Below are 26,846 nucleotides of genomic sequence, written 5' to 3' on the forward strand. Positions count from 1 at the left end.
TGTAACCAAACAAAAAAGTGCAACAAACACATGATACTGAAAAATAATGGTTTGCACAGCAAGGCAAAAAGTGCACATATCCTGAGGAAGAACATAAGCAGATGAAAAGCATCACATCATTATCATAATACACACTTCCCTTAAAAAGAGGATAAGAAATTGAAAATTCGAACAAATGTCGGGATAAAATTTCTTCTGGTCATTGTACATAACGAAATAGTCAACATGTTAGCGAAGATTTCCTTGTTCACTGTTTCTAATAAAATCATAAACATGATCTTTTGGAATGTGATGATGATTTCACTAAGTGCTGAACAGAGGAAATCTTCACAAACTCATTTACAATGTTGCTGCACAAAAGAATTCTTACACCAGGGTCTGAAAACATATTTTAGTGGGAAAGATTCTTCCCTATGTGGATGCAACTGAATTACTTTGTGCACACATGGACGCATTGCATTATATAAAGATAAACTCAGATAAACTGAAGTCACTTACTGCAACCCGCTGTTTGATCCCACTAACCAACACAACATTTTGAGGGGGGAAACAGCTATTTATTACTATAAATACAGTAATTAATAAATGAATAAAGGCACTGCATTGATCAATATTTGAGGTCTTCTAATTTATGGAGTATTTGTATCACAGAACCACTTTAAAAAGTGATTCCGCAATACCAACTTAAATTCAAGGTGCGAGAGAAATCACAGAATTTACATTGTGGGTCAGATTCTAACAGCAGCCAAAACAACAACAAAAAAACATGCCTGTACAAGTTTTGGCATGTGGAGTTATTTTTGAGTGGATTCCACATTGTACCGTCTTCTATGGCTGACGAAAGCCTGGACAGGCCAGGCAATGCAGAACTGCTTCACTTTTTTTTAAAAAACGGATTAGTTGTACCGCTCAGTCTGCTGCCGTCCAGAAGACATGGTCACCTCCAATGGCCAGTCTGATTCTGCTTATGTTGGCATTGTTTACTGCACCGCCACTCATGTTAGCAGCGTGAGTGATAGGTGAGTTATCAAAATTTCCACTTTATGAGAAAGAATTGACAACAGTTAAGTGTTCAAGAAGAGATGGTCACAAATAGTTGGTTGTACAAAGCGTGAGGTGGAACTGGAGAACCTAGAATTTTATAAGACAGAAAGAGGCCATTCAGTCCATCACATCTGTGCTGCTCTTTGCTAGAGCAATCCAAAACTAATCCCACTTGCCTACTCACTCCCTGTAGCCACGTGTCTCCCTCTGCTTCAAATATTTATCCAATTTTCCCTTAAAGGATACAATAAAAGCTGCCTCAACCCCTCCTTGTGACAAAAGCACTCCATATTTCAATAACCCTATATGTAAAGACATTTCTCCTAAATTTGCCCCTCACTCTCAGTAAGAATTTTAAATTGATGAGCCTTTGTCAATTGCTCCCCAACCAGAGGAAAAATCTTTCCCTATTCATGCTATGAAAATCCTTCATCATTTTAAGTTTAAAAAGCCCTCTATTAAATCTCATTTTAGCCTTCTTTGCTCTGGTAGAATTAGTCCCAGTATCTGAAGTCCTTCCTTATATCTATTTCCTTTTGTATTATCTGCTAGCCTTTTTTCATATACCCTTTTAACCCTTCAAAACTCCATTTTCAACTCCCCATTGCTCTGTCTACATTCCTCATGATTTTATTTAATGTTATTAGCCATAACTTTATTATATGCTTCCATTTTAAGTTTCAATTTAGTTTTAATCTCTCTATCCATGGAACTCTATTCTTTTATGCATTCCCTTTTCACCTTACAGGAACATATTTATTTTGTATTATATCCATCTCTTATTTGGATATTTCCCACTGGTGGTCCTTCAACCTATTGCTAACTTTTCTGCCCAGCTAATTTGGGCTAGGTGCCTTCTTATCTCACTGAATGTTGCCTTTTTCTAGTCCAGCACTTACCTTTGACTCTGCATTATCTTTTTCTACATTTACATTAAATCTAACTATGTTGTTGTCACTATTTCCCAATTATTCCCCTACCCTCAAAGCAGTTATTTACACCCTACTTCATTCCCCAGAACTAAATCAAGCAATGTTTCTTTCCTTGTTGGACTAGAAACATGCTGATCTAGGTAGCAATCCTGGATACATCTTAAAAGTGTTCCCCATTTAGGTCACATGCATTGCCTTTCTTCCAGTCCATTTTGGGATAGTTAAAACCACCCAGTATTATTTCCCCTTTTTTATTACACATCAGCATGAACTGTCTTTAGATCTCTACCCCAATCTCATCTCACTATTTGGTGGCCTGTAATGCACACCAAACACTGTACCATTCCCCTTCCTGTTTCTTAACTGTATTGTCTTAACACAACCCTCCAGGACATCCTTTCATTCTGGCTCTGTGCTAGAACCTTCACTAACAGTCACCTATTCCCCCTTTTTCCCCTCCTTGTCTTTACTGAAAATGTTATAATCAGGAATATTAAGTTCCAAGTCCTGTCCAAATCTAAGCCATGACTCCATAATACCTACTATATAATTTTCCTCCATAGTTATTAATGCCTTTAATTCGGCAATGTTGTTCTGGATGCTGTGTTCATTCACATTGATTCCATTCAATCCTGCCTCCAATTTTCTGGAACATTGACATTCTTTTTTCTGGATTTCTTGGGTGTTTTTTTTAATATCTCTTACCCATTTCTTAATGTCTCACTATATAACAGCTTCTTTCTTTATTTTTTTCCACTGATAATATTTTCTCACTATTTATTCAGCTAACCCTTCTGCTGCTATTCCAACAGCTTTATTAATGCCATTCTCCTTCTCTAGTTTCAAATCTAGCCCTTCTCCACACCTGCCGTGTAAGTTTAGATTCTTCCTTGAAGGTAACTGCAACACTTTGCTCTTAAAATGCAGTTTGTTGGAATCAATTACTTCCAAAAATAAAGTTTTGATTTTTTTGATCCATCGTTGGAGATTATTTTTAGAAACTGATTAACACCTCCCCCATGGCACTGTGCATGGTGAGTGAAAAAGTGAACAAGCAAATTTTAACATGAGAACGGATAATTGGTTGTGGACATAAACATGTTTGACTCATTGTACTCCCATTTTTTTTAATCATTCATTTTCATAATCAGACAGACAATCAGGTGTGGCACAAATTGAGCTCGCTGACTCCATGCCCGTTTGTCCAATCTGCGTTGCATCAAGCAAGGCTGCAAGCCAGAAGTGAAGTCTCATAAAATTTACCCAACAATGTTTTTATAAGTCCACAACAACTATCCCTCCTATTCCCAGCAGATAGAGATGCCACTTTCACAAGAGGTTTTCCCTCGCTCTCCCTCTTCCTGCACTACCCATAAGACAGGGTCGCCCCCTTCCGTAGGTTCACTTTCTCCACCTCCAACAATAATAGGGTGTGTGTCCCTCAGTCTTCTCGCTCCTACTCAAAAGGTCTTTCTCTTTCTCTCCCACTCCCATATTCCCCAATAGGATCTCACTCCAGCCTTCCAGTCTTGACTGGGTACTTAGAAACTCACACTCTGGGTGGAAGGGGACGAGCCAGGAGTCGTGGTCCATGTGAGAACCAATGACATAGGAAGGAAAAGGGATGAAGTCCTGCAGTCAGAGTTTCAGGAGCTAGGGAGGAAGTTAAAAAGCAGGACCTCAAAAGGGAGTAACCTCTGGATTACTCCCTGTGCCACGTGCAAATGAGTATAAGAATAGTAGGATAAGACATGTTAAGGTGTGGCTGGGGAAATGGTGCAGGAGGGAGGGCTTCAGATTCCTGGGGCATGGGGACCAGTTCTGGGGCAGGAGAGACTTGTACAAGCCAGGCAGGTTGCACCTCAACAGAGCTGGGACCAATGTCCTCGTGGGGAGGTTAACTAGTGCTGAGGGGGAGGGTTTAAACAAATTTGCCAGGCAGATGGGCATCAGAATAAAACATTAGAAAGGAGAAACAAGGTGCACAGAGGACTGGGAGAGACAAATAGCACAAGAATAAAGAATAGCTCAGAAATAGAAGGGATCAAACAGGGGGCAAATACGAGGCAGTCTAACATGAGTTTGGAGTGCATGTGCGTAAATGCAAGTAGAGTGCTAAATAAGGTTTGGGAGCTGCAGGCATAAGTCAGCACATGGGACTATGATATAGCCGCAATAACAGAGACCTGGCTCAAAGGGGGAAGATTGGGTCCTTATTATTCTTGGCTACATGGTAGTCAGAAAAGATAGGCAAGGAAAGAAATAAGGGGGGGTTGCAATATCGATCAAAGAAACTATTATAGCACTGGAAAGAGATGATGTAGTTGCGGGGTCAAAGACAGAATCTATTTGGTTAAAATTAAGAAACAATACAGGAGCTATTACGCTACTAGGTGTATATTGTAGGCCACCAAATAGTGGGAAGGAGATAGAGGAGCAAATTTGCAAACAAATTACAGAAAGAAGCAAGAACTATGGAGTAGTGATAATGGGGGACTTCAATTATCGAAATATAGACTGAGATAGTAACAGTGTAAAGGGCAAAGAGGGGGAGGAATTCCTGAAACGTATACAAAAGAACTTTTTTGATCAGTGTGTTTCCAGCTCAATGAGGAAGGAAGCAGCGCTGGATCTAGTTCTAGGGAATGAAGTGGGGCAAGTGGAGCATTGAGGGCACAGTGATCATAATATTATTAGGCTTAGAATAGTTATGGAAAAGGACAAGGAACAATTAAGTATGGGAGTATGTTCACTACCTGGACTGCAGCGGTTCAAAAAAGCGGCTCACTACCATCTTCCCAAGGGCAATTAGGGATAGACAATAAATGCTGGCCTTGCCAGCGATGCCCACACCCCATGAATGAATGAAAAAAAAGTGTAAAAATACTCAACTGGAGGAGGGCTAATTTCAGTGCGTTAAAAAAGGGATCTTGCCCTGGTGGGTTGGAATCAAAAATTGGTAGGCAAAACAATAATTGAACAATGCGAGGCCTTCAAGGTGGAGATGGTTCAGGTATAGAGTAGACACATTCCCATGAGGGGGAAAGGAAGGACATCCAAATCTAGAGTCCCCTGGGTGACTAAAGATGTAGAGATTAAATGAAACAGAAAAAGGAGGCTTATGACAAATGTACGGTTCATAATACAGTAGAGAACCAGGCTGAATACCGAAAGTACAGAGAAGATCTAAAAAAAGGAAATAAATGGGGCAAAGAGGGAGTATGAGAATAGATTAGCGGCTAACATAAAAGTGAACCCGTAAGTCTTTTACAAACTTATAAATAATAAAAAGGTAGTCAAAGGAAGGGTGGGGCCGACGAGGGACAAAAAAGATCTTCTTGTGGAGGCAGAGGGTATGGCTGAGGCACTAAATGAATACTTCGCATCTGTCTTCACTAAAAAGAATGCTGCCAATGTAGCAGTAAAGGAGGCGGTAGTAATGATATTGGATAGGATAAAAATAGATAAAGTGGAGTTCTTGAAAGGTTGGCAGTACTCAAAGTAGAAAAGTCACCCAGTCCAGGTAGGTTGCATCCTAGGTTAGCGAGGGAATTAAGGGTGGAAATTGCAGAGGCTCTGGCCACAATCTTCCAATCCTCCTTAGATATGAGGGCGGTGCCAGAAGACTGGAGGATTGAAAATGTCACACCCATTCAAAAAGGGGAGAGGGATAAACCCGGCAATTACAGGCCAGTCAGCCCAACGTCAGTGGTGGGGAAACTTTTAGAGACAATAATCTGGAGCAAAAGAATTCGCATGGAGAGATCAGGGGCATAATTTTAGCTCAGAGCTGGGATCCCAGCGCATACGTAGCTATTCATGTGGGGAACCTGGAAGTCAAGTGAGTGCATCACATTCTGCCATCGCAACTCAATTGAAGGTAAGTATTTGTGCTTCAGGGTTTCCCACATGCCGGGCAGTCAGACTGAGAGGCTGAGCGCATGTCTGGAGGGAAAGGAGCCACGAATCGGAGAGGAAGGAGAGAGATTGTGGGACATGGAGGAAATCCGGGGGGGGGGGGGGCGGGAGGAGTGGACGGCGTCGGGTGGGCCTTGGAAAAGATCGGTGGCGGGGGTGGGGCAGGGTCAGCCGATCACAGGAGTCTTGTCGCACCAGGTGAGCTTATTGGGTATGGATGAAGTTGTCCTGCTCATCCTGGCTCACGAGCAGAGCAATAAAGGCACTCACCCCATGGATCCGGCCCTTCTCACCTGCTTTCACCTGACGTGAATCAGAAGTGAAGGGAAACCCGGACAGGTAAGGTTCAATTCGTTTTACATTTCTAATACACAAAAAACTAAGTGCCTCAGGTATCTCGATGAGGTACAATGCCTCTAAGTATCGGCCCACCAGCTTTAATTGGGGAAGGGACTTCCAGATTTCTGTTGCTCGCGCACATCTTAACGCGCCTGGTTTAAACCCGGAAGTGAGCACATTGGAGCCGGGATGAGGTCCCGCTGAAGAATTCAACTATTTTTACTATCCACCTGTTCTTGGGGGTTAAAATTACCCCCAGGAGTCAGTGAGTCACGGTAACCTTGTTGGGGAATGCATCTGGGAAGTAGTTCTTGGGATCAGAAAGTAGATAAAGAAACATCAGAAGGTGAACTAATTTGAATTTATTTGGTAGAATTAGGTAGGAATATTTTTGGTTGGCTGTGCCGATGAGAGGCTTTTCATAATATGATTGATGAATAATATAAATAGAAAATACTCAATCAGAAAGGAATGAAACTTGAAGACCTAAAGACTTAAACCAATGAGGAAAAAGAAAACTGATTAATTGCTCCACAGTCATGATGTACAGACAGGCACAAGTTTATTATAAAAATTAAGCACATTTTTGAGATCAAAGGAAAGCTTCAAGGTAAGGCCATACGACAACCTTATTTTGACTGTTCACAGTGGTAATCTCCAAAAATATTTTTAAATCTTATCACATAGTGGCTGACCCAAAATATACGTCACAGAACACTGCAGAATTGACGAGTTAGCTCAGATATTCATGCCCCCAACTGCACCAGGTGTAGGTGAGATGGAACACATCATAAGTGCACTCTGACATGACCTGAAGCCGCCTGGATTCCCAAGTTCAGATCATTAGGCTGTGCCCAGGAATGGGGCAGAAATATAGGCCTGTGGCAGCAATAATAGCCACCAACTGCAGAGCTCTCTGGCTGCTGTGAAAAAAAACAGCAGCCAGAAGGCCTCCAGCCTTGAGAATCCACTGGGGATCTGTTTTAAAAAAAAGGCATTCCTTGCTTGTTGCTTACTCCTCTCAGATTCTCCAACCTGAGAACGGCAAGACACAAACGCTTCCATTAACGCCTTCTGGGTACCCCTGCATTTGGGCCCTTCCACCTTTCTTGTCGCTGGTCAAGCACTCTGAACTCTTTCCCCCGCCCGCAACCCCCTGCCCACCCCACAAGCCCACCCGTGCCGCCCCCACCCCCAACCGCCAGCCACCCCCCTCCACTGGGTCCCCAGGAAATCCTTGGGCAATGAAAAGGGGGGAGAGACCTGGCGTCTTGTCTCACCCCTGGGAACTGAATGTTCCCCAGACACTCAGGAGAGGATCTTGTTACTTTCAATCAATTAATTTGGACAAACTGATTAATGTTAAACCGAAACATAGCCTTTTGCTCACAAAAAGGTTCACAATGCCTTCATGATGAGGACACAAAACCTGCCATGCAGGAGATTTTATGTTCCTTAAGATGCAAGGTTATGAAGTACACATTTTATTATTTTTGGTTCCATTTAAAAGACATGAAGTTATTGTTAGGTAACAGACCTCACTAGTTAATTTTAGAGTGCTACTACTGAATAATATTTACCTTTCATTTTCTGGCAAGTTCAGCCATTGAAGTATTGTAAATACCCGTCGCTCATAGGGAATGACACTGCAACCAGAAATAAATACATAGCACATGATTTACAATGTTTGTAATCTGTAACTGGACATTAAATATGCAAGAGAAAGATGATTCACTGTCCTTTTTTGTGCAACAGAAAACAGTGGCATAGGAGCGAGTGAGTGCAAATATGTGAAAACATAGCAAGCAAAACAATACAGGCAGACCCGTAATGCAGACGAGTTAGGACAAAAGAGTCAGGGAAGAAGCAAAAATCAAACAGCAATCACATGAGAAAGTGAGACAGCATTTGAGCAAAATACGTATGTGCAATTAGAATTGAAAATATGCAAATAACTTTTCTTACCCTGTTAAATTAACAAAACAGAAAATAATACAGCAATAGAACAGTAACACTATAGCCAACAGATATCCAGACACTATACTGCGATTTTACTTAATTGGCTTATTCAATCAATAAGACATTTAAAGTCACCACTTGGCTCACTAAAACAGTGAGTGTTGAAAGAGATTGAATAAAACTACTGACTTACATAGGCCAGAAAAACGTGCCAGCCTTTACTGCTTGGTTGACAGTCGTTATCCAGATCTAGCATGATATGGGGAAACAAATCAGATTGAAATTGTACAGGAAAAATGTTTAAAAAGTTATTATAACATATACTATTAAGGAAAGTTAATGACAAAAGTAAGTTTTAATTATTTAAATTTATTCTAAAGTTTTTTTAATTCATTATTGGGATATGGGCGTTGCTTGCAAGGCCAGCATTTATTGCCCATTCTTAATTGCCCTTGAGAAGGTGGTGGTGAGCCACCTTCTTGAACTGCTGCAGTCCGTGTGGTGAAGGTTCTCCCAAAATGCCATTAGGTAGGGACTTCCAGGATTTTGACCCAGCAATGAAGAAGCAACGGCAATATATTTTCAAGTCAGGGTGGTGAGTGACTTGGAGGGGAACGCACAGGTGGTGGTGTCCCCATGCACCTTCTGCCCTTGTCCTCCGAGGTGGTAGAGGTCACAGGTTTGGGAGGTGTTGTTGAAGAAGCCTTGGCTGCCAGTGAATCCTGTAGATTGAACAAACAGCAGCCATGGTGCAGGGTGGTGGAGGGAATGTATGTTTAAGATGGTGGATGGGCTGCTGATCAAGCAGACTGCTTTGTCCTGTATGTTTAACAGGGCTTTAAGAAGCAAAAGATGGCTTTTCTCAAATATTTTCACTTGGGTTTGTTAATCCAGCTTGGAGGGATATGAATCAATATTACATCAACTTTTACTCACATCTACTTTTTCATTAAAATTATACAGGGGAAAATAAGGCTTTGTTTTCAATAATAAAGTTTATTTAGCAGCCACCCTGTTGATGTTGTCTTTAATCAATGTTTAATGCCCAGTAGCTCACTGGATAGGCAACATAAGAACATAAGAAATAGGAGCAGGAGTAGGCCACATGGCCCCTCGAGCCTGCTCCACCATGGCTGATCTTCAACCTCAATTCCACTTTCCTGCCTGATCCCCATATCCCTTCATTCCCCTAGAGTCCAAAAATCTATCTCCGTTTTGAATATATCCACGGCCCTCTGGGGTAGAGAATTCCAAAGATTCACAACCCTCTGTGAAGAAATTCCTCCTCACTTCAGTCCCCTTATTCTAGCCGTCCCCTTATTCTGAGACTATTCCCCCTAGTTCTAGACGTTCCAGCCAGGGGAAACAATCTCTCAGCATCCACCCTGTCAAGCCCCCTCAGAGTCTTGTATCTTTCAATGAGATCACCTCTCATTCTTCTAAACTCCATCTCTCCTCATAGGAGAACCTTCTCATCCCAGAAATTAATCTAGTGAACATCGGTTACACCGCCTCTAAGGCGAGTATATCCTTCCTTGAATAAGGAGACCAAAACTGCACACAGTACTCCAGGTGAGATCTCACCAAAGCCCTGTACAATTGTAGTAAGATTTGCTTACTGTTGTACTCCAACCCCCTTACAATAAAGGCCAACATGCTATTTGCCTTCTTAATTGCTTGCTGTACCTGTATGCTACCTTTTTGTGTTTCTTGTATGAGGACACACAGATCCTCCTGAACATTTAATAGTTTCTCACCATTTAAAAAATATTCTCTTTTTCTATTCTTCCTACCAAAGTGAATAACCTCACATTTCCCCACATTATACTCCATCTGCCACCTTCTTGCCCACTCACTTAACCTGTCTATATCCCTTTGCACACTCTTTGTGTCCTCCTCACAACTTACTTTCCCACTTAGCTTTCTTTGTCAGAAAACTTGGATACATTACACTCAGTCCCTTCATCTGAGTCATTAATATAGATTGTAAATAGCTGAGGCCCAAGCACTGATCCTGCGGCACTCCACTAGTTACAGCCTACCAACCTGAAAATGACCCGTTTATCCCTACTCTCTCTTTTCTGTCCGTTAACCAATCCTCTATCCATGCTAATATATTACCCCCAGCCCCAGGAGCCCTTATCTTGCAAAACAACCTTTTATGTGGCACCTTATCAAATGCTTTTTGAAAATCCAAATATACTACATCCATTGGTTCCCCTTTATCTACCCTACTAGTTACATCCTCAAAAAATTCCAGTAGATTTGTCAAACACAATTTCCCTTTCATAAAACCATGCTGACTCTGCCTAATCATATCATGATTTTCTAAGTGCCCTGTTACCACTTTCTTAATAATGGATTCCAGCATTTTCCCAACGACTGATGTCAGGCTAACTGGCCTGTAGTTCCCTGTTTTCCCACTCCCTCCTTTCTTGAATAGCGGGGTTACATTTGCTACCTTCCAATCCGCTGGGACCGTTATCAGGGATTTTGGAAGATCATAACCTATGCATCCACTACCTCTGCAGCCACTTCTTTTAGAACCTAGGATGTAGGCCATCAGGTGGAGGGGATTTATCGGCTTTTAGTCCCATTAGTTTCTCAAGTACCTTTTCTCTACTGATAATACTTTAAGTTCCTCACTCTCCTTAGCCCCTTGGTTCCCCACTATTTCTGGAATGCTTTTTGTGCCTTCTACTGTGAAGACAGATACAAAATATTTGTTTAAGGTCTCTGCCATTTCCTTATTCTCCTTTATAATTTCTCCGGTCTCAGCCTCTAAGGGACCAACGTTTACTTTTACTACTCTCTTCCTTTTTACATATTTGTAGAAGCTCTTACAATCCGTTTTTATATTTCTTGCTAGTTTACTCTCATATTCTATTTTCTCCCTTTTTATCAATTTTTTGATCATCCTTTGCTGGTTTCTAAAACTCTCCCAATCCTCAGGCTTACTACTCTTCTTGGCAACATTATAGGCCTCTTCTTTTAATCTAATATTATCCTTAACTTCTTTAGTTAGCCACTGATGAATCACTTTTCCTGTGGAGTTTTTAGTTCTCAATAGAATGTATATTCATTGAGGATATTGAAATATTTCTTTAAATGTTTGACATAGCTTATCTACCTTTTAATCTAATTTTCCAATCTACCTTAGCCAACTTGCCCCTCATACCTATGCGATTGGCTTTAAGTTTAAGGCTCCAGTTTCGGCCTTAAGTACTTCACTCTCAAATTCAATGTGAAATTCTATCATATTATGATCACTCTTCCCCAGAGGATCCTTTACTGTGAGATTACTAATTAACCCTGTCTCATTACACAATACAAGATCTAAAGTAGCCTGTTCCCTGGTTGGTTCCATGACATATTGTTCTGGGAAACTGTCTTGAATACATTCCACAAACTCGTCCTCCAGTCTGCCTGTGCCAATTTGATTTGTCCAGTCTATATGAAGATTAAAGTCCCCCACGATTATTGCATTACTTTTGTTACAAGCTCCTATTATTTCTTGATTCATACAATGTCCAACAGTATAGCTACTGTTCAGGAGCCTAGAAACTACTCCCACCAGTGTTTTCTGACCCTTATTATTTCTTATTTCCATCCATACTGATTCTACTTCCTGATCCTCTGAGTTAAGATCCTTTCTCACCACTGTCCTTATGTCATCTTTTATTATCAGGGCTATGCCCCCTCAATTTTCTATTCTGCCTGTCTTTTCAGAACATCAAGTACCCTAGAATATTCAGTTCCCAACCTTTGACACTTTGCACCCATGTCTCTGTAATGGCTATTAGATCAAACCCATTTATCTCTATTTGTGCCATTAATTCACCTATCTTGTTACAAATGTTTCTTGCATTCAGATAAAGAGGCTTTAATTTTAACTTTTTACCATTTTTCCCTCCTTTGATCAAATTCGCTGATGAACTATTACCGTTAAACTCTCTGTCCCTTCCTACACAGTCTGCTTATCTTTACCCAAATGACTACACTGCTCTGTTGCCTTGACTTTTCTCTTTTGATTTCTAAAATTCCCCTCACCTGACCCTTCCCCCCCTTCCCCCTCCCCCCTCCCCCCCCCCCCCACCTTTTTAGTTTAAAGCCCTATCTACAGCCCTAGTTATTCGATTCACCAGGACACTGATCCCAGCCCGGTTTAAGTGGAGCCCGTCCCAACAGAACAGCTCCCTCTTTCCTCAGTACTGGTGCCAGTGCCCCATGAATCGAAACCCCTGTCTCCCACACCTCTCTTTGAGCCATGCATTTAGCTCTCTGATCTGTTTAACCCTATACCAATTTGTGCGTGGCTTAGGTAGTAATCCAGAGATTATTACCTTTGCAGTTCTGCTTATTAATTTAGACCCTAGAACCTCAAACTCCCTCAGCAGAACCTCATTCTTAGTTCTACCTATGTCGTTGGTTCTACCTATGCAGCTGCATCCATCCAGGCACGTGAAGAGTATTCCATCACACTCCTAACTTATGCCTTTTAGGTGGTGGAGAGGCCTTGGGGTGTCAGGAGGTGAGCCACTCGCTGCAGAATACCCAACATCTGACCTGCTCTAGCAGCCACGGCATTTATGTGGCTGGTCCAGTCATTATAGATGTCAGAATATAGATAATCTGATAATAGATATAGAAAGTCATTCTAGATAAAATCCAAAATGAACCTTAGTGATTATTGCCCCTCCCCACCACACAGACACTTTTATTTTCTCCCAACTTTAGACCCCTGTTTCCTCCTGATCTTCCCAGTCAGGGTAGAAGTCTGCAGAAACCACTCTCTGCTCAGGAGCACGTTTTAAATGCAGGAAGAAAGCCTCTATAGGCAGCATTCACTGTCTGCTTTCCATAGCAGATCAAAATGGGACACAAACTCAGGGCTGGGTTGCCAACATAAATCTTTATTAGAAGCTGTGATATTCAATTGTAGCCAGTAAAATTATTTTCTTCAAACACTTCTGACCTAATCATACCATACACAAACAGAAGTGAACTGGCTATTGCTGTCTGACATGACACACCCACCAGCAAAAATTGGAAAACAGTAAAACAAGCACAGAAACATTTCAAAAATTGCAATATATTATAAAGAATAACCCTAATCTACAATGGGTTCCAAAGCATGAGGGGCTGAGAAGATATTAATAAACCTCTCAAGGTAAAAAGAACAAACTGCAAATGTTAGAAATCCAAAACAAAAATAAAAAATACAGGAAGACCAGTGCAGGTCTATCAACATTTGAAAAGAGAAGGTTCACGTTTCATTGAAGACAGAAACTGGAAGATAAGTGAGCTCCTTTATAAGACTAAACAAAACAAAAAAGGGAGAAGAGAACAATTTGAGTCAGATATGCTTAATATTACAAAGAACCAGTTGAAGGCTTTAATAGCCTGTGAACAGGTTTTTAAAAAACTGGGAAGAGGTTAAAGTGCTGGATGATATACAAAGATCATATCAGTAAGGCAGCAAAAAGATATTAGAAAGGCAAAAAAGGTAAAGGTAGATGTGTAACAGTCAGGGCCTGAAGATGCTAAAGTCGATTTTCAGACCCAAGAGCTGCAGAATGCTAAGGAGAAAAATGTTCTTGATGTTTGAATTCAGATTGGTTTAAATAGTCTATGTAGGTCAAAGAAGTAAGGATTGGAGTGGGAATGAAGGGGAAGTTGAAGCAGGAAGCCCAGGTCAGGAGCACAGTATAGTAATGCTTAACAAAAAGATTGTCAAATCTGTGTTTAGTCTCCCAATGTAGAGCAGACTGTGAATACAGTATACCAGATTGGAGGAAGTGCATGAAAATTGCTGTCTCACGTGGAAGGAGTGTTTAGGGCTATAGGCAGAAGCAAATGGAAAGGTGTTGCATTGGTAAGTGCCAGGTGAACCGCAGCCAGAAATGGGGACCATTCAAGAGCACCTCATAACTCTTTGATTTGTTACTACCTTATAGTACACTGTAGGCTAAGGTTTAATTTGATAAAATATGTAAAATTGTGTACCATGTATAGTGGTATGTTCCTATAATTGCCTGGTGGAAACAATAATGGTGATACTACTATGGAACTTAACAATATATGGTAATACAGGATGACTTATGCTTTTGAGTTATAAACCACAATCATTTTTATTACCCTATCACGCATCTTCATGCTAGTAAGCATACCTGATCGCCATTTAATAATTTTTTTTAAACTATATGACAAATTCCTTGCTAACTTTAAGGCTGTAACTTATCTCAAGGCTTTGTAAATATTCAGAAACCAATACAGCAATGCCATCAAAACCACCAAGTTGAATTATTTCATTTTAAGTAAGCCATGCGTCCACTACCCTATTTTTATAATTAAATTTCTTGTGTCTATTGTATATGTCAAATCAGTTGTCTATGTCATGACCATCAAGCCATGGGTCAATTTGCTTCCTCATTGGTTAGGTGCTTAAGTATCTGTTTTTCTCCCATCTAATTAGTTATTTCCTACTTTTATTACAGCCTCATTATTCACCAATCAAGTTATATAAAACTTCTCACAAATTTCAATGTTCTCCCCAATTGCATTTTAATTTTTAAAAATCCAATCACATTCTAGCTAAATAAATTATCTGAAATACAGCAGTAATGACAACTTATCCACCACCCCACTATGAACATTTAAAATTCACAAGACAATCACAAACTTTCCTATAAACTTTGTTCTAAGAACTATCTTCCCATCTTCCACAAATCGAACAACACAGCCTGTTGGGCCTCTGATCATCCTAGTCTCAAGTCACACCTTGGCACCTCCATACTTCATGAACCCTACCTGTCCAACTGATTCCCCATAATCGTTAGGGACCTGACCCTATGGTTGAACCCCGCCATCCTTTAATGTGCAGCTCCCAATTCCCAGGAGCCACTGCTGCTATCATTGGGCTTATGCTAAGAGAGATGGGTTGTTGTTATATTCCTGTCAGGGCCGCCCAGGCAGCAGCTACTTCAAACCCTGAGCCGCTTTGCTCTGCTCCAGGTAATGATCGATCCAAATTGGACTCGCTGCCAGCCTAAGCCCAACCTCCATTTCCTTTTGCCCCTTACCGAGGCAGTGCCAGAATGCATGCCAGCTGGTGCAGAGGGACTGTCAGCCCCACACCAGGGACCTACAACAACCCAACCCAACCCCCAGGAACAGCTAAAAACCGTGCTTTTGGTTTTCCATTCTCAAATCAAAAGTTAAATGCCTTTAACAATTCAATGTACACTGTGTTAAACAATTATTTACAATGTATTCCACCTGCATTAATTTACTTCTGGTTCTCCCTGGATGCTGAACACATAAAACTGCACCTGGACTGTACAGCTAGGGATTCTTTCCACGGCAGTGTTTCGGGGGGGGAGGCGCAGGCATGCACAGGGAACTCGAGGACTTCGGCACTGCATATTGTGCAGCATGCAAATAGGCCCAATAAGCTCCAACTTCAACTAAAAATCTTCAAGGAATACCCAGGCACTAGTCAATTTTTTTTTAAATCACAGTAATACTTTATTCCATTGAGTTTGATTAGTCTCTTGAGAAAAGGAACTATTAGATAGAAAGTGCCAAAAGTGTATGAGATGCATATATTTATTTACGTAAGTACGATGTGTGAGCAACACACCTTTATTAATGTCACTATGACATGTTATCCGTAGATTGAATGGTGCATGAGGTGCACAAATTTAGTCCTTTACTTATCTACCCTGCAGGTGGCAAGATTATTTATTTATATACTAAATTTATTTTTAAAATTTCATGAGTAACCCCACAAAAGATCCACTTGTATATTTATAAATTAAATTACACATTTTAAGTATACATACATAAATATTGCTTCATAGGCTAACATTTCATAGTATATTCTCTTTCAAAAAGGAACATTTGTATTCTGTACCACTGGTTAGCAATTGGCACTAATTGACCAAGATTTGCTGGCAATTAACAGTCAAATTTACCATCCAGACCCCACACTGGTTTAGCAGCCTAAAGGAATATAGTTCTCACCAATGTCAATGTAATGTGATTATATCTCTCAAGTTTCCACTTCTGCACAATTGGGAAATTGTACCCAAAATGCACTTGAAATTGCACTGGTTAGGTTACAGTTCAATTTTCCGGTAAAAGGCAGTTCCATAATTTCAAACCTAAAATCTTCCGTGAACCAGTGCAATCGGGCAGCGTAATAGAACGTAATCTTTTTTTTCCATTAAAGAAGTATTCCTTCATGTATTGAAGAATGGTAACCTAGTGTAGTTTTATTAATTCAGCTGAAAATGGGTTTATCACCAAAAATAAGCATTTTTAATAAGGGTGTCCAGTCCTCCACCTGATTTAAAATCACTGAAATGACTTAAACAAAACTATATTGAACTATTTAATAGTTTCATTGGTGTACACTAGTCAGTTTCTGAGTAAATTTTTTAAAATTTTCATGAAAAAACTTTTATAACATACCTACTAGTGCCTGTGCGCCTAAGAAAATGAGCTCAAAGAGCCTTCCCGAACCAGTGCAATTGACGGAATCTCACAATTTCGAGCTGGGGCCGAGGCCAGTTTGTGGGCATGGCCTGTCAGATTATATGGTCATTATCTCATTGCCGTTTGTGGGACCCTTGCTATGCGCAAATTGGCGTTTTAGCTACTTCATTTGCTGCAAAGCTCTTTGGAATATCCTGAGATCATAAAAGGCGCTATACAAATGATTGTTGTTTCTTTACTTGCTGGGGGATTACAATTTTAGATGGATTTAAAATCGGGAGAATATGCGTAAACCATCTTCTTTTCCCTAACTACTTGATTTCAAACATGAGCTCATTTTTGTAAATCAAAATAGTAAGTTTTCATGTCTCAAAACAATGATAACATACTATTTTGAACAAATAAAAAGTAAATCAATAACTGGCACCTGTCTCATCTGATAATATAGTAAGTTTGTGCCTAATTATTTCCCACTCCAGAGATTTGAGCACAATATCTAGGCTGACACTCCAGTGCAGTAGAGGGAGTGCTGCACTGTCGGAGGTACTGGCTTTCGGATGAGGCATTAAACTGAGGCCCTTTCTGCTCTCAGGCGGACATAAATGATCCCATGGCACTATTTCGAAGAAGAGCAAGGGAGTTCTCCCCGGTGACCTGGCCAATACTTATAACTCAACCAACATCACTAAAAAAAAACACAATCTGGTCATTATCATATTGGTGTTTGTGGAACACCTTGTTGTGCACAAATTGGCTACTGTGTTTCCTACATTACAACAGTAACTACACTTCAAAAAGTACCTCATTGGCTGTAAAGTGCTTTGGGACGATCTGAGGTCATGAAAGGTACTATAAAAATGAAAAGTCTTTCTTTAACTCGGTACATTTTCTGAATGAACCAATGCCCTTGAATGTATGTCAGAGTGAAGGAATCACTGACTGATCCTGACAATAGCCATCTTCTCAATTGTATTTAAAGTTCTACTGGTGTTTCAACACTTCTGTGTCCATCTCCCTCCCATACTGTCTACATTGCAGCCCGACTTTCAATCAAGAACGATGCATGTTCTGACCACACATTTCTGATCTTAGTATTCTTACAATTAATTCTGTTTTCCACCTTGCCTTTTGAAGGTCCTTTCTCAGATGCCACTCCTCTCCCAAAGGCGAGTTTCAAGAGCAAATACTTCGCCCAGTTACAAATCAATCATTTTTTTAAAATCTTATTTCTTGCCATACATGTAATCAGTTGTGCTGATGTACATTCCATCTCCTCTGACCAGTTAACTAATAATTCCACCGAAAATATCCTAGTGATTCTACATACTGGGAAATGACAACTGCAATTCCCAGGTGCTGAACAAAAACGGAGAATAGAAATCCCTAAAGTTTAACAGTGGAATATAAATCCCAAAGATAATATTATGTGTAACGCATTAATCCAATCCATTGCAAAGGCAGATCCTGACCAAGCTGTCATTCGTTTCCATTTTACCTCCTATCATTCTTATATTTTCAGCTCATCCAAATGTCTTTATTTTTTATTTTAAAAATTGGCAAATAAACAGGTAACAAAGCTCAGACAACTGATTTGACACCAGATTAAGTAAATAGTATTTAGTGTCATTGTCTAGTAAAACGTAGGGGGCGCCAAACCGAACCTTTGCACAAGACCCCGGAAGGCAAATACCACCCCTGGCGAGTAGTATGCTTTTCCAGCCTGATAAGTCTTGTGTCTGTAGCTGAACATGGGGAATGCTTTAAAAAAAAATTTTAATCAAACATCGATCTGACTTTCTTCAGCCTCTAGCAGTCTGGTCCTGATTGACTTGCTGTCACAACCTTTCCAGCCCCAATCTCCTGCTACTCTCAAGAGCTGTCGTGTCCCCAGAGCTTTTCAGTATATATTTAAAAAATGGAAGCTCCAACTCCTCCAGAAACCCTGATTTCCCAAGTCTGGCTCATCCCAGTCTGCAATCACTGAAAGAGGAAGAGGTGGTAAAAGGATAAAGGGAAAGAAGTAAGGTAAAAGAACTAAATCAAACAGAAACAGTGAGGAAAAAGCTGCAGCAGGCTAGAGACAGAAAAGATAGAAAAATTAAGCTGAATTTGCATTTCTTTTTAAGAATGCCTGAGCAGGGGGAAACAAAGAAAAGATTACAGCAGCAAAAGAAAGAACAGCCAGCTCAGAACGAGATAGGACTAATACTACTGCAAAAGGGGGGAGAAAAAGGAAGAAAACCAAGAAACTCGAAGAACTAGTAAAAGAAGGAGAATACGATTAAGGAAGAGGTTTTTACCCACACCACGACCTGGCCAATAGTCTAATCAGGTGTCATCCAGCGTTATCTCCTAGATCATTCAGCACAGAACTCAATAACTGGAAGAAAGCAAGCCAGTGCTGCACTACACAAAATGCCACAAAAAAAACACAAAGTTCTCCAAAAGAAGAAAGCCCCAGCTCAAAAGGCAACGCCCCCTTCCACTGTGCATTGTCAACCATGAGCAGCCCTGACTCAGAAAGCATGAGCAAACCAGCCCGATATTTAAGAGGATAATTCCAGCCTCCCCAGCCAATTACAACAGGATCAGGAAGCCAGATGAATGCTAAACTGGTGCAATATTCACATTCACCCTTAGCACAGCAGCCAATGGGATCAAAGATCCCTAAAATGACTGACTTCCTATCACTGGACCCTCAGTGCAGGAGAAGCCCCTCCCACCAGTACTTAAAAAGAGCCATTTTTCTCCCAAAACGGAGTAACATAGAAGGGGCCAAGTGTTCACACCAGTAACCCTAATAACAACAACTTGCATTTATATAGCGCCTTTAACGTAGTAAAACAGCCCACGGTGCTTCACAGGAGCGAATATCAAACAAATTTTGACTTCGAGTCACATAAAGAGATATTAGAACAGGTGACCAAAAGGGTTGGTCAAAGAGGTAGGTTTTAAGGAGCATCTTAAAAGGAGAAAAGAAAGGTAGAGAGGCGGAGAGGTACAGGGAGGGAATTCCAGAGCTTAGGGCTTAGGCAGCTGAAGGCATGGCCGCCAATGGTGCAGCGATTAAAATTGGGGGTGCGCAAGAGGCAAGAATTGGAGGAGCGCAGAAATTGCGGAGGCTAGTAGGGCTGGAGGAGGTTACAGAGATATGGAATGGAGAGGCCATGGAGGGATTTGAAAACAAGGATAAGAATTTTAAAATCAAGGTGTTCCCAGACCGGGAGCCAATGTCGGTCAGCGAGCACAGTGGTGATGGGTGAACGGGACTTGATGCGAGTTAGGATACGGGCAGCAGAGTTTTGGATGAGCTCAAGTTTATGGAGGGTGGAAGATGGGATGTCGGCCAATCCCTTATTTTTGTATTAAAATGTTTCTAGAAAATTATGCATTGTGTCAAGTGTTGGTCTTTACACTATTAAGTGCTAATGATGTACTTTTCTCCATCCAAATTTTACAATCCTGTTTGATCATATGTATGCTCAATACTTTGATATGGATGCGAACTGTGACTAATGACATTGATGAGAACTGTGATGTACATTCATACACGTGTTCTGTCAGAGAAATTATAAAAATTATGGAAAACCGTTCATGAAAGAACTTGCATTTATATAGTGCTTTTCATAGCCAATCGAGTACTTCTGAAATACAGTCACTGTTGTAATGTAGGAAATGTGGCAGCCAATTTGCACACAAGGTCCCACAGCAATGAAATAAATGAATAAATAATCTGCTTTTTAAGTGATGTTGGTGGAGGGATAAATATTGGCCAGGACACCAGGAGAACTCTTGTGCTCTTCTTCGAATTGTACCATGGGATCTTTTATATCCACCTGAGAGGGCAGATGAGGCCTCAGTTCAACATCTCATTCAAATGACAGCACCTCTGACAGTGCAGCAATCCATCAGTGCTGCACTGACGTGTCAGGCGAGATTACAAGCTGAAACCACTGGATGGGGCTGGATAGCCCATGACCTTCTGGCTCAGAGACGAGAGTGCTGCCTTTTAAGTATTTAAAAAGAGTACATTATATTGGTTCACAAACTTGTGAATTCAATATTTCAGTGTTAATGAGTGCAGATAAAACAAAATCTTGCTGCCTTTTATTTCCTTCCCTTAATTTGGTTTTGAAATGTTGACAAAAACATTGGAAGATACTCCAATTAGGAGACAAACTGTGCTACTTTCTCCAGCCAAGGATTCAGAATAAGAGACACTCAGAACTTACTGGTTGTCCTCCCCACCATCGAGGATTGAATTTTTCTCTACCTCGAAGGCTGAAGTTGGCATCAAACACAGGGTCATGCATCAAGTTGCCAACAATTCCATGCGATTCAGGATAAAGTCCCTTTGTATGAAAAACCAAAGCAAATTGATTAGTTGTGGGCTTTACTTGTCAGAGTCTGCACAACCTTTTCAGACTAAATCATTTCACAAGGGAAAATATACATTTAAAAACTGCACACAGCAAATTAGAACTGGAAAGCAAAGCTGAGTTTCTAAATTATTTATGTAATAGAAAAAAGCAGGAAAACTAACATTTGTGGTTGCTTAGGGAAAAGAAAACAAGTTTTAGATGAGTTTAATACCCTAACATCATTTTTCCTCTTATTTCTGCTTCCAATGTATTGCTCATTCACTAATTTCAAAATCTGGGCTACATACTGCACATAAAATGTGCTGAAATAGTGAAAGCGGGGGAAAAAAGCTATTGACATAACATTAACGAAAACACTATTGCCATTAATGAATCCCATATATTTCCTTTTCCTATGCAGACAGGGTCTCTACTATTTCGGCACATTAAGGCTTGTTTATGCTGAAATTAGTTTAAATCAGGGTCATGAGTACTCGACAAAAAGGCAATAATGGAGAAGAAAAAGGACCTCACACAATTATCAATAAGGATATTTTTTTCTTTTACAGAAGTTGCTGGTTTGATTAGTTTTCAGCCATTTTTTAAGCTTTCACAATAGGGCAACATGTGTCATTTTAAAAAAATAATAATCTAAGTCACATTCTGAAAGCCTCCATTACTATTTTTTCCCTCTAACAATTATCTCCCTGAAGGGAATGACTGCATACTGCAGCACGATACTATATGTGCCAGCAGCTCTCCAGTATGTTAGTACCCTATATGTGAGCCTAGTTCATGTCAGTGAGCTATTTAATCATGAAAGTCACCACAACTAAGCCTAATTCATCCTCACCAAAAGTGTGAACTTTCAGCAAAGACCACCAGCAGCATTCAGAGCAGAAAGATAAAAATAAAAACAGAAAATGCTGGAAATACAACAGGTCTGTCAGCAGCTGAAAAGAAAAAAAGACAGGTTAACTTTTCAAGTATAGACCTTTTGTTAGATTTTTCTGTTTTTATTTCAGGAGCTGAATTCCTGACGTTTTTTTTTCCCCTCTCTCTTTCCCAGGGACACTTGGGTGAATTGAAGTTTTTTCTTCACTGCCTCAGATAACTTTGGCTAAATTGGCACAAATGACAATTCCTGGTCTAAATGGCTCAATGCCACCCCATGCAGTGCATACACCTACAGGGCCAGCATGGGAGTAGTCACTATTTCATATACAATGTGGAAAGAACAGTTTGTGTCACACAAAAGTACACTGAAATCAAAATTTATACAGTTCGAATACAAGCAAGTTGTTAATAAATCACAGTTTATTTTCCAAAAGATAAAGAAATTGACTTTCTATTAAAATGCATGGAGCAAAAGCAGCTAGTTACACAAAATGTAACACTTACAGTAGCAAGGGTATACATATTGGGGAAGGTTTTTGTTGGATAAACTGGTCTCATGTAGGGGGCATGAGTTCCACAAGATCCTAAATACAAAGAAGTTTGTTACCATCTGCAAAAAAGTAAGTGTTGCAATATTGACACAATGCCAGTGATAGCCATGAAAAAGAAACACTAACGTGTAGTGTTCTATAAGCCACTACAGAATATATCATTTAGATTTGATATGTAATTCTCTGAAATTATCAACTTGCATAATAAAAATTCAGTTACATTTGAAAACACTCAGTATCTGGATTTATTTTTCAATCACTACACAATGTTCTTGCAGATTCTGATGAAGGCAAGGCTTGTACATTTGATGTGACGCTAATCTTACATCTGGAAGTCATTATATTACAGGTTGGTACTTCCATGTAAAGCCTGAAACTTGCAACAGTAGAAATCAGGGAGAACAACAAAGTGACTAGGCAAACTAGGTATTACACTGTATTAATTTAAGCAACAATCTGCATACTAATAAAACTTATTGGGGTAGATCTTGACTTTCTGCAACAGTGTAAAACAGGTGATTGCGAATCGGCAGCCCGTTTTAGAATCTCTCCTGATTTTTATTTCCATTAAAGTCAGTGGAAATAAAAATTGAGAGAGATGTAAAATGGACTGCCCGTCTCTATCACCCGTCTTACATTATTGCACAAAGTCAAGATCTACCCCATTGTGTCTGCAAAGCCTACTTGAATTCTGCAATGTTTTAAGTAGTTCCCTTAAAATAGTTACTCTTTAGGTATGTAGCAAATAAAATACAAAAAGTTTTTATACTGTCACTGTAGAGACAGAAGGGTTCTATTTTCTCCAACAGCTTATGTTATTTTTAGATTTTCAAAGAGAACAGGGTTTGATTCAAACACAGATTTGTTTAACTTTACTTGTGAATGTAATATTGCTTAGTGTAAATCAAACAGAACTGAAAATAAGGACAGAAGGCACATTTACATTGAGGAGATTAACTCTTTGCTACTCTGAAACTTTCATTATTTTCCATGGGAACCAGCCAGATTCTTTTGGGCACATTGAAAGGGAAACAGCTAATCAGTGTAGGAGGAAGTACCTTTCCTCCTTTTGTGTCTCACAGAATAAGGCTTGAAAATTAATCATCAGTTGAAGCACTGCTCTTTAAAGCAGAAGTGAACATTTCATTGAAGCAGATACGAAGGGGAAATGATTTGCTGATGTTAGGCACAAGGTTTCCAAAATAAAATGTGCCCATTTTCTGGGATTGTGTTTCACAAAGTCAGTCTGTGCCAACAAGTCCTTTTGGTGTATACACAGAATAATAGTGCAGAACTAAATGCTGCCTGGCAGATGCGCTCAGTAAAGATCATGTATTGCACGTCAGTGAAACAAGTTTATTTAGACCTCCTCAAATCAACTGTCTCAGGCTCCCTACATGAGCCTTTCAACTGCTGATTTCCATATGGAGGTGGGGTGGGGTGGGGGGGAAGATGGAGGGTGGGATATATGTTACACTTAAAGTACTTTGCCATACATAGAAAGGTCACTTTTAAAAACTGATCTGGATTTCCAGAGCACTATAGCATAAATAGGGCTGATTTACTAAATTTGGAGTGGATCCCAATTTTAAAAATGCACCATTCATGGTGCTGGAGTCAGTCCGAATCAACTCGGAATTTATTCATTCCAGTTTTTTTTAAGGAATTTTGAATGCCACAAAGCATTATGTTATGTTTACTGGTATTTTCAAATCTTACCTCTGCTTAGAGAATTATCTCAAGGATTTGACTGAAATAAAAGGACCGAGCAGCATCAACCAAGCAGTTTTAGAGAGGTAAGAGAATCAAAGAAACCACTCTAGAGGACGAATACCCCTGAGTAAACCAATTAATAGCAGCATTTTTATTCTTAAAGTTTATTTTTTTAATTTGAAAGTATAATCAGACATCTTAAAACTCTTGCTCCCTGTGAGAATATGTTAGATGAGTTAATTTAGATAATAGTTATACAATATTAAAATTCATTTATATATAGAATTTACATTAAAAGGAAGCCAAATTTCTTGGTAAATATTTAATATTGTTAATTTTTACACTTAATGTTTATAAGGAGTCATCTGGGTCACTGTAGTTTAGGACAGGAATTGCATAAAATATTGGAATGTGACAATTATACATACAAGTAGTGTTCATTTCATATGTGAATGTGCCTCTGATGCCGATTGCAAATCACAATATGTGGCATAATCACATACACAATTGAGTTTCTGAAAGAATACAGTGAAACGTGCATGACTTCTACAAAACAAACTGCTTGGAATCACTGCAGCATAAATTCATTAACAAATCACTTAATCTGAATTTGCTCCAGTTTATCCTGATCCAGATTGCAGAAATGTTCCACCTTTCAGTAGGCACAAACACTAGCTGAAAATTATTACAGTAAAATGTTTTCTAGAAATAGCCTTACTTAGTTTTTCAATGTTGGGCATGACCTTGCCCCCTTTCTTCATATATGAAGCACGAAACCCATCCACAGAGAAAATGATCAGTGGTGGACGAACAAAGCTAAAATATATAATGCACAAATGTTAAAGAGAAAGGCCTTTAGCAAAAGCTATTTTAATTACGTATTTACTACATTCAGAGATTTCAAGTATTAATCAATCATACATGAGCATTACCTCAGTGATCACCACTTGTAATGACTGATTGGTTGGTTGTAATGATTGATCTGTCTTGTCATAACCGTATGTGTTTCTGTGTGGTTATGTTCATTTATAATAAACAGTGGGGGTTTGGTTATATTTATCAATGTGAGGAAACAAATTTCACAGCTCATTCTGTGAGAAATCTGTGAAATTCTTTTCTGCTGTGAAGTAATAGACTTTGATGAGACATATAGTGCCATTGATTTGTTTACATTTACAAAGCAAAGACTAGCACCTTCAAATTGAAACCAAGGGTTGCTCATAGCTCGTGACCCACTGCTACGCCTCTCCTCCCCGCCCATCGTAGTTGTAATACTCTGACTCTCTCCGCACACTCACCTGCCTGATCATGCATGAAGTTCTGACAACGGTGCTTTGCTATCCCGTGAGTGCAGCACGTGTTCAATATACAGTAACCAGCTAATATTATGTTCAATGTGCGTTCTGCTCACCAGCATCTTAAACACACTATTGGTAAAGTACCGGTGAACAGAACACCAACTGGTTACTGTAGATTCAGCAACATGTGCAGTGCTTACCAGTTCTAATTTTAAAGGGGAACATGTTTAAAGTAACAGAGTGCATGTTGCTGAATCTACAACAACCGCCATCTACAACGCACAAGTCAGGAGTGTGATGGAATACTCTCCACTTGTCTGGATGAGTGCAGCTCCAACATCACTCAACAAGCTCGACACCATCCAGGACAAAGCAACCTGCTTGATTGGCACCCCATCCACCTCCCTAAACATTCACTCCCTTCACCACCAGCGCACAGTGGCTGCAGTGTGTGCCATCTACAGGATGCACTGCAGCAACTCGCCAAGGTTTCTTCGACAGCACCTCCCAAACCCGCGACCTCTACCACCTAGAAGGACAAGCGCAGCAGGCACATGGGAACAATACCACCTGCACGTTCCCCTCCAAGTCACACACCATCCTGACTTGGAAATATATCGCCGTTCCTTCATCGTCACTGGGTCAAAATCCTGGAACTCCCTATCTAACAGTACTGTGGGAGAACCTTCACCACACGGACTGCAGCGGTTCAAGAAGGCGGCTCACCACCACCTTCTCAAGGGCAATTAGGGATGGGCAATAAATGCCAGCCTCGCCAGCGACGCCCACATCCCATGAATGAATAAAAAGTTAATTGGTCAATTATGCTAATCAGATATAGATCTGCCCAAATTGATTATAACTGAAGTCCAGTTTATTACTGAAGCCTATCAAATATAATTAGCACTACAAAGAAAATTGTCATAATAAAAATAATGTCAATCATTGCAGGACCCAGTTTTAACTATGGATGTTGAGCAGTACATACCCTGCTGGACAATCTGGTGTCTTCAAATCTTCACAATCTTCATCCACCCAGCGTGTCTCGCCTAGTGGCAAAGTTTATCATATAATTGATAAAGATTTGGACTATAGCAACTAGCATAAGATAAAATACGAAACAAAATCGAAGATATTTTATACCAAATTCAATCATTGGTTTTGACGTGTCCCAAATAGAAACAAACTCCCAATACTACAGGTATAAAGTAGATCTGTAAATCACCATTCAAGTGCTTATTTTATGACAGAGAACGTCGACAACATACACAAAAACTTATTTTTAAATAAAGGAAAATTATAGAAGTTGCTTAAAAAAAAGTAAGGACTATGAAT

General features: G+C 40.0%; 1 protein-coding gene across 4 annotated transcripts in view; it reads right to left on the reverse strand.

Moving 5' to 3' along the window:
* enpp2 (ectonucleotide pyrophosphatase/phosphodiesterase 2) overlaps nucleotides 1-26,846 on the reverse strand; it is an 89,620-nt gene that overhangs the window by 51,520 nt on the left and 11,254 nt on the right. For all 4 annotated transcript variants that reach the window (XM_067980866.1, XM_067980856.1, XM_067980875.1 and 1 more), the window contains 6 exons: nucleotides 26,500-26,560; nucleotides 24,932-25,029; nucleotides 22,454-22,533; nucleotides 20,924-21,043; nucleotides 8,386-8,441; nucleotides 7,814-7,879 (listed from right to left, as the gene is read on the reverse strand). In XM_067980866.1, the coding sequence (XP_067836967.1) occupies nucleotides 7,814-7,879; nucleotides 8,386-8,441; nucleotides 20,924-21,043; nucleotides 22,454-22,533; nucleotides 24,932-25,029; nucleotides 26,500-26,560 (481 nt within the window). The remainder of the gene's footprint in view (nucleotides 1-7,813; nucleotides 7,880-8,385; nucleotides 8,442-20,923; nucleotides 21,044-22,453; nucleotides 22,534-24,931; nucleotides 25,030-26,499; nucleotides 26,561-26,846) is intronic.

This window comes from Heptranchias perlo, chromosome 3 (assembly GCF_035084215.1).
Source record: "Heptranchias perlo isolate sHepPer1 chromosome 3, sHepPer1.hap1, whole genome shotgun sequence".
Lineage (NCBI taxonomy): Eukaryota > Metazoa > Chordata > Chondrichthyes > Hexanchiformes > Hexanchidae > Heptranchias > Heptranchias perlo.